Raw genomic sequence first — 8,892 nt, 5'->3', positions numbered from 1 at the left:
CAGAATGCGTTTGTGAATCCTATTAAACTATTAACGTAAGTACTCTGGACTGAATTTTACAAGTTAATTAGGATGCCAGAATGCTCTAATACTATGTAATGGAGATCATTAAGAATTGTTATTTCTGATGTACAGGAAGCCAAAGCAAAAATTTAAGACAGATCCCAAAGCCAAGGCACAAACTTGCTGTAAAGTGTACAGAGTCTGGGGAGGCAATCTTCAAAACTGAATGCCTAGATCTTCTTGTTAGTGTGCTTCCGAAAGCTGTTAGCACTTACCATTTGGCTTACTGCTTGGTGGAGGCTCTCCCACTCCTTACAAGTGCCTTTGTTGCTTTGAGATGAGATTGCTAGCAGAGCGTGCTCCAGGGCTGTCATCTTTAAAGGCACCGGAAAACTGCACAGGGTGCAATTCACTCGCTATTAAAGCTATTAATGCATTTACTAAAGGAAGGACCACAACAGCTGTGCTCACTGCCATGCCTGGGCTGTTAATTATTTCCAGAGGTGGCCGTTTTGGAGTTTGCTGCCCTGGCAGGGGCAGGCATGGTGCAGTACCGATGGCACAGGTCCTGTTCCAGGCCACGCTGGTCGGAGGTGCCGCTTGTGATCTGAGAGGCTCCTTGCAGCCAAACTGGGGTTAATTAAAGACTTTTGAGAAGCTGCCTACAAGTAACGTGGCAGGCTGCCCAAAGTTGATTAGAAAGAAAAACAGCCGGGGTAGTGTTACCTTCAACAGGCACAGAGTGAGCACTTACCTATTGAGATGATATACGGAAGTCCTGCTGCCAGATGGTGCGTGGAGGGTTTTGTTTGGTTGTTGTTTTTTTGTTTGGTTGTTGTTTCGCTGTTCTTTTTTTTTTAAGCAGAATCACTTGAAATGGCAGAGGCTGTCAGGGCCCTGTGGAGGGCACCAGGCCCCAGCCCTGCCCCAGCAGGGCCACCCAGCGCAGGCTGCCCAGGCCCATCTCCAGGCGGCTTTGGAAGGCCTCCAAGGAGGAGACCCCACAGCCTCTCTGGGCAGCCTGTGCCAGGGCTCCTCACCCGCACAGCACAGAGCTCCTGGGGCTCAGGGGGAGCCTCCTGGGGGCCTGGTTGTACCCAGGGCCTCTGGTCCTGGCACTGGGCACCTTTGACAAGAGCCTGGCTCCGTCCTCTCTGCAGCCTCCCCTCAGACATGGATGAGATCCCCCTGAGCCTCCTCTTCCCCAGGCTGGGCAGTCCCAGCTCTCAGCCTCTCCTCCCAGGAGAGCTGCTCCAGGCCCTCCATCACCTTGGTGACCCTGCTTGGACTCTATGCAGTATGCGCAGGGCTCCCGTGTACTGGGGGCTCAGAAGCGGACTCAGTGCTCCAGGTGTGGGGAGCACTTCCCCTTCCAATGGGAAGGCTCCCTTCCCTTTTCCATGTAATTTATTTAAGTCTGCGTACAGAAACACACTCCCGATTTTGCTACCCTTGTACCCCTAACCGTGGCAAGCAACACCGAACCATGCCAAGAAGGCAGCAAGCCAGCAAACAAAAGCCCGCAGCCTGGTGGTGTTCCTGTGCTTCCACACTTGCAGCTCTGCCCTGAGGCAGGCTGGGGGGGGACCTGTGGCACCCCAACACACAGCACCGAGGACCACCGACCCTTTCTCCCCCCAGCCCCCGGGCTGAGGCGAGCTCTGCCCGCGGGGGGCCGGGAGCGGGGCCGGGGGCGGTGCGGGCCACGGGCGCCCCCCGGCGGCGGCAACGGCGGCGGCGCGGGGCTGCGGGGGGGCGGCGGGCGCCCAGCGCCATTACAGCGGGATGCTGGGGGTGGCGGCGGCGGGGATGACCAACAGGTAGGAGGAGATGGCGGCCGGGGGCTGCGAGGGCTTGGAGACGGGAGATTCCGCCCCGGGAGGCGATGCCGAGGAGCCTGTGGGTGTTTGGTGTGGGTTGGTGCCTGCCCCGCGCTTACCGGGCGGCGGGGAGGGAGGTGGGGGGGGGGGGACGTGGAGGGAAAGCTTGGAGAGTCCTTGGGGAGCATTACCTGCAGGGAAAAAGGTTACTGGGAATGGGGTAGGGGAAGCAAAGTCTGCTCTGTTAATTGCCCGGCGCTTCGGAGCCTCGCCCATTGTAAACGTTTCTCGGGAAGAGCCAGCCCGAATCACAGCCCTCGGCGAGGGCTGCACGGGCACGGGGCAGGCTGGGGCCGGGGGAAGGGGAAGCAGGAGCCGCTCCGGGACGACCTGAGCCTGCCTCGTCCTTTTTTGTGCCCCTTCCCGAGCCCTCTTGCTCCTCGGGGACCACCAGCAGCAGCAGCAGCGAGCCCCGGGGTGCAGCCGTGGCACCCCGCGTCCCCGCCACGTGGCGTGGGGCTGGGGGCGAGCCCCCAGGTCTGAGCCTCGCTGCCCTGCACGCTTGTTAAAGGTAAGGTGGCTCCGTGCTTACAGGGCTCACTGCTTTTATTTCACACGCTTAGCTTTCTTATTGGGGTGCCGGAGCTGCCCATCTGGGCTTCTTTATGCTCTCTGTGTTATTCCCCTGTTCCTGGGAGCAGCCCAGGTGACAGCAGCCGTGCTGCGGGCATCCAGCCCCGCACAGGTGCTTCGCCTCTCCAGGTGAGCGCAGCCATCGCCTGCTTCACTGAAGCTATCGGTGTCGGGCCGGTGGCACTGCTGCTACACGCTCCCCAGGGCGTGAGCTCAGCTACACCCCTGGCACCGCCAAAAATTTTGGGACAACGTCAGGCCGGGGCCTCCGCGTGTAGAAACTTGCCGCGGTGAAGCAGGCAGAGCGTGCCGGCGGGGAGCCCACCTCCCTCCTGGCTGCACGGGGAGGAAGTTTCTGCAGCACAAAACAAGCGTGGTTCCTCCTGCGCCTCTCTTCTCCGTGTATTATTTTGGTCATGTTGTCATAGGAAGGACCAAGGGGTGGAAGGAGGTGAAGACTCTGGGTGGTAGAAGGTGCTGGTCATCAGGGGCGCGAGGCTGTGGAGCTGCCTTCGGGTCATGCAGCTGTGCTAGGTTCAGTGTAAAACTAACGCCAAGGTCCACGTGAAATGTATTGTGAGTTCTGAGGGGAGGGGATTCAAAATCAGTGCATTTGAATTCCTGTTTGAATCAGCGGAAGAGAACCAAAAAGGGAAAGAATGACTTGAGGTTTCCCTCCAGACCTGTGTACGGAGGTGGAGCAGACATCTGGTCAGTATGTTCTCTGAAATTCTGTTCTTTCTAACTTGATATATCTTTTCCGCTTTATGGATGCTTTTTGAGCTCCAGTTGCTGTCACTGCTTTTGTTTTTGCAATGCGAGGAGCCTGCAGGCTATAACCTGAATGCCTGTAACCCCAGGGCACTGCTGTGGGACCACAGTGTCAAACAGAGGAAGAAGGTCTTCCACAGGGGAGAGGGGTTTTTTTGGGTGGTGTGGGACGTGCAGTTGGGATGATGCTGGGCAGCAGTTTGTCACTCCGGATTGCTGAGTGTGCATCCTGGTGCTGAGAGATACTTGCTATAACGCACGCTTGCTTCATAGTTGTTATAAATGTTATAGATTCAATCAAAAATGCACCCAGCATCCAACATATGAATGTAAGATGTAAGAAGTGTGATGCTTGGATCGAGAGTGCATGAGTTGTAGGGCTTTTTTTTTTGGCGGGGGCACAGGAGGGGGACCACAGGCTGAGTTTTGTGGGCAGCTTTTCCAGCTGGTTGTGTTGAATTCATCTTGACGTGTTATTGTTGGAATAAGTTTCTTACGGGATTCAGAGAAAAATATTAGCTTGCAGCTCAGAGCTTTTATTATCTTAAACATTTGTAGTTTCCTAATGAAAACTAAGTTTTTCTTTTGGGGTAATAAATCTAGGCCAGTGTGCAGTCAAATACTGAACAAAGCAAGCTCCTCTTTATTTACAGAATACTTGTGTTTGAGAAATTAGTGTACACTCATTGGATTTACAGCTCTTGTTCGCGTGAAGCTGAAAACTGTGGGCACTTCCTAGTGCTACTGTCTTTGGAAGGCATTGATAAGACAAACAAGAAGCTGTAGGTGATCCTGGAGTTAAATCACAGCAGTCTTTTTCTTAGAACTGGCTCTGGATGGCTTCTGCAGGGGAACCATTTAATGGCCCATAATGCACGGAGCATCATCACTTGCATAGTTAACAAATTCTTTTTCAAGTTACAATAAAATATTTATTATCAAAGCACTTAAGGCAGGCTATTCCGCTCTTGCAATTGTGGTTTTGTACTGTGTTGGGCTAGACATCCCGATTCATCTGTATTTTGTTCGTCCCAAATCCAAGTTGAAAGGTTTTTTGCTGTGTCGTTTGATGCAGTCTCTTACTGCGTTCCGGGGTGGGGACGCTTTAACTATTATCTGTGCTCAAAGCAGCCTGACAGTTGGTGGGAAAATCACTTACGTAAGGTCTTTCCATGATGGCAGGTGCTGATGATGAGGAAAATCGAAACGACAGTTGTGTTTTGACAGCTGAAGTTGTACGTTGTCTAAGCCGTCCACAGCGTGAATCGGGCACATGTATGTGCTCTGTTGTTTTTGTCATTGTGGAGATGTGCTACAGAGCACATCCCCGATACGGCTTGTGCACAGGCGCTGGTGTTGAAGCGGAAACATGCTTTAAAAGAGTGAAAGAAGGATGGGAATGTCCTAATTCAGCTTGACAATTGGAGAAAGCAGAACAGAAGACTGTGCCCTGGGGGAAATACTTTTCTGCAAATTAGGCCACTCCTTTGCAATTACTTCAGCGCTTCCCATTCCCGAAGTGTCAAAATCTTTATGGAAATGCTTACTTAAGTTCTTGTGAGCAGGTAAAAGAAAGTCAAGATAATGTAATTTGCATGGCTGGTTATATGTGCCTCAACAACCCCTTATGTGGGACAGTTTAATGGATTTGTCTCAATGCATAGAGACTGTTGGTGAATTCTCTGGGGCAGAAGCTGGTGGTCTGTCTAGGGGCAAGCTGTCTACGAGCCACATGGACCTCGTCTCTACCTGAAACCACGTTCCTCCTGCACTGGGAAGTGTGTAAATGGTCTGGAGCACTTCTCTAGGATGCATGAAGAACAGTGTCATCACCCAGGATGAGGTTTTATGCTCTGCGTTTGTCGTGTTTCTCAATCCCTGCTTGCATTAAATAGTTTGAAGACCTAAGCGTGCACCGGTGGATGGGCTTCTGGTGGATCAAAACCTAAAGTGATGGGAAGCGTTGAGTTAAAATCTTGGGGAGTATTACTCAGGTCATGGGTGGGGCTAACTGGGGAAACTAAGACCATGTAATGACTTGATGACTGGCCTGGCCAGTCAGGGGAAGCGGCTGAGCTTAGAATTAAAAGGGTTTTCTATGTTAATGTGGTGTTTTACTGTGGTGGGGGGCACCGGGAAGGACCACAGTGAAGCAGCAGGGTAATGCTGGCAAGTATTTGTGAGGCAGCGACATGGCAGGGTGGCTCCGGTCCAGACATAGTGCTGGCACGCAGCAGCGGTGGGGTTGGTGTGAGGGGATAAGACTGCACACACAGATGGGTTCGGAGATGGCTCTGAGGAGAAAAGGGGGCTCTGTGAGGGTGCTGAGGAATGGGTGGGCAGGGAGCCTTCCCCTCCTGTCCTTTCTCTCCCGTCCCTGGCACGCTCAGCTGCTGGCTTGGGAGGGAGAAGCGTGGCTTGGCAGAGCCTGGATGCGGCCCCGGCAGGCTGAGGGCTGAATCAGCAAAGCAGCCTGCGCTCACAAAACCCTCCAGCATCGGGAAGCGCTCCGTCGTGAGGAAACGCTCACGAACTGGAGCGTATTTCGGTTCCCAGATGAAAACCATGCGCTTCCGAACTGCGTCGGTAGCAGGGCAGGCCCGCCTTTTGCCAGCGGGGAGGCTGACATGTGTGCTAGATTAAGTCCCTTATTTTCGCCAGGCCCCACTGGAGAGCGGGGTGAGGCTCTCCCTGTGGCAATGGCTTCCCAGCCCCGGGCCTGGCTGGCTCCCAAAAGCAGGGGGCACCGTCCAGGGCTAGGCCGGGGCCCTGCTCCCTCAGAGGGGGATTTTAATCGAGCCTGGGGAACTGACCCAGCTGGAAACTGGTGGGCAGATAGGTGGGCAGATGTATGGGTTGGAAACCAGGTTTGGCTCGATCTGGGTTGATTCCTCACAATCTTGTGAACAGTGGTGATGATTGGGGTGGAAGGGAGATAGGTGCTTTGTCTGGACCACGTAGCCACAGCCCTCAAGAGCAATGCTGAAGGTGGGGCTCCTGTGGGGAGCGGCTGGGGACCTGCAGAAGGACTGAGCAATGCTTGTAGGTGCCTGGACCTGTGGTGGATTCAAAGCAGGAAAGGGGGCACTTCCACACCCTGTTGGACTAACCAGGGTCGTTCAAGGAGGCCTGCCCAAGGGAAACCACTCCTGTGGTTGTACCATGGTATGGAGAACAGTGGTGCCTCAACACCAGTTTAAATCTATGTAACATTTGTCAGCGTGGCTGACTTCAGCACAATCTGGTTTGAATTCAGGTTTGAATGTGCCAGGGGGGTCTCTTCACCCACTGCTTTCAGGCCCTGGAGGAACCATTGAAATAAATGGAGCAGCAGTCTCTGAAGGGGGCCATGCCTGCAGCGCTGTTACACACCCCAGAAAACAATGGTGTTTTCTTCTCTCCTGTGTATGCAGTTGCAAGAGAGAGGCAATACTCCGGTTATATTAAGAAGGAATCGAAGTGGATAATTTTAAAACTGCTGTTACCAAGAAAAAGCTGACTTCCGAAATCTTTGTTCCTTCATTCACATTTTTTCCTTTTTGTTAGCCAGCCTCAGGAAATGAGAACATTCTTTTGGCTTTCCATGCCTGAGTCACATCTTATATATATCTCCATATATATATAAAAGAATATGTTAAAACATCTGGAGATGTTTGTTGCAAAGAGGTATTTGTTTTGTATTAGGGTCTCTGAGCTTTAAGTGTTTGCACAAAGTTGGATGTTCCCAGAGTTTCCCATACTTATTTGGTTACAAGGATATGGATACTGCTGTCAGAAAAGCCTAGGGAAATATGCTGGTGACTCAGGGAACATACAAACAAGTAAAACCTTAAAAGAAAGTGAGAATTTGCTATTTTTTCTCAAAAATGTTAACTGTCAGAGAGGTTGTTTAATATCACTTGCATCCAAATCTGTATCTGTTTGATGTCTGCCAAGTGTACTTCAAAAAAAAAAAAAAGGTGTGAGGAGGAATATTCCAGTAGCTATTCTCCTGTTTGTAAAAATAAATAATCTTTTAATTACTTCCTTCCTTTTTTTTTCCCGCTTTTAAAAAAAGCCACTACACCCATCTCTGCCACTGCTGACCCTTGCTTGGCCCCTGCAGCGCTGCGAGTGGGCGGCGGGGTCTCGCCGCCTTGCACCATGCTCTCAGCTCCTGCCTCCCACCGGGGTCAAATGGAGATCGTGAGACTTGGTTTAAAAAAAAAAAAAAGAAAAATCTGTTTAGTCAAAGCCAAGGCCAAATGTTTAACTCTGGAGGGGGGTGGATAAGAAGAATAAAGAACATTTCCACCCGTAGATGTTTAATGTCACTGCACTGAGCATGGGAGAGCAGTGATGGAGGATGCTGCTGGTGACCCATGTGGCAAGCACTGGCGGAGGGGTAAAACAGGACAAACCACAGCATGACCAAGTTCATGGTTCAGATAAGGAACTTCTCACCGATTAAGTATTTTGATTATACCCTGTGTTTTCCTGTAGGTTTCTTTCATCTTTTATTTTCAATGGATTATAATGGACTTAAAAAGGACTTGCTTGTTGAAATGGTTGTATAAATACGATCCTTGGGGTAGGTGTTATTTAGAAAAGTACTTATCTTCCTGAAAAAAGAACTACCTCCTTTTGCCCCTTCAATGAGCTTGTTTGCCATTGTGTATCAAAGCAGTGAGATTTCTGTAACTGTATCAAAGAATAGTGGCTTATTGTTAATTGTTTAAAATAATCTCAGAGCCTGTGGGGCTTGTTCTTTTGGCTGATTTCCTGTTCGTTGAGAGACTGAAGAACTGTTTCAGGTTCTCATTTAAAAAAGAAAAAGAAGGGAAAAAAAATTAAAAAGAAGGAAAAAAAAAAAGGAAAAGAAAATTATAAAAGAAATCCTGGAACCAAGACAGTCCCTGGGGTAATCTCACAGATTTGCAGCCCTGTAATGAATCCCCCTCTGTTGTCATCTCTAACCAGCTATGGTTTCTCTTTTTCAAAGAGAAAAGCCCTTTTCTTTTCCCCCTGGCATCTACCTCCCGCGGCATCATCCCCCATTAAATTGTGTCACCTAACACCATCCGATGCCATGCTGGGAACTTGATGTCTTGGGACGCTGGTGCCGAGCTGCTGGTTTGCCAGGCTGAGACGAGCTCCAAAGCATGGACATCTGCGGGACAGCTTTGCCGTCAGGGGAAGCAACAGGGGAATGATAAAATATTCCCGGTGGCTCTCTTTCCCAGCAGGAAGCCCGGGCTGCATTAAATCTATTGACATTCAAGAAGTTTAGGGTTGCTAATGATGTCTTTTTATAGAAGTTTTAGCGCAAATGTATTCTCAAGGTAGGACAGAACAGTGAAATAAGCACTTTGTGTCATCTGAGGGAAAGTTCACGTAGTTATTTTTACCTGACAGACTTTGATAATGTATGGCTGAGTAGCTGTGCAGGGGTTTGACTTGTGCAGAAATGGACTTGCTGCTAAGCCCACGAGCTCACAGGTAAAAAGATGCAGCACTGTGCTTTCCACACACATACAGAAATAAACACTGGACTCTGCAGAAGCAAAATAATGGGGAAAATGCTGGGTTGTAAGCCACAGCGTTCCCAGCAGAGCTGCTGCTGCCATCGTAAACGATCATTTGGGTGCTGGGAAATCATAGAATCATCTAGGTTGAAAAAAGCCTT

The 8,892-nt window shown here is 50.6% G+C and overlaps 1 protein-coding gene across 4 annotated transcripts in view; it reads left to right on the top strand.

Annotated features, from left to right (window-relative positions):
• Nucleotides 1-1,685: 1,685 nt before the first annotated feature.
• The window catches only part of LIMS1 (LIM zinc finger domain containing 1), a 63,982-nt gene continuing 56,775 nt past the window's right edge, over nucleotides 1,686-8,892 (top strand). Inside the window, exon 1 of one of the 4 annotated variants that reach the window (XM_068679417.1) lies at nucleotides 1,686-1,823. In XM_068679417.1, coding sequence (XP_068535518.1) covers nucleotides 1,789-1,823 — 35 coding nt within the window. In that variant the 5' untranslated portion in view covers nucleotides 1,686-1,788. Of the gene's footprint in view, nucleotides 1,824-2,109; nucleotides 2,395-2,942; nucleotides 3,168-8,892 lie in introns of those variants that run through there. The other 3 variants (XM_068679435.1, XM_068679426.1, XM_068679444.1) reach the window with 3 other exon arrangements.

This window comes from Anas acuta, chromosome 1 (genome assembly GCF_963932015.1).
Source record: "Anas acuta chromosome 1, bAnaAcu1.1, whole genome shotgun sequence".
NCBI classification, from domain to species: Eukaryota; Metazoa; Chordata; class Aves; order Anseriformes; family Anatidae; genus Anas; species Anas acuta.
Note: the sequence above shows the minus strand (reverse complement) of the source record. Positions and strands in the feature narration are given on the sequence as shown.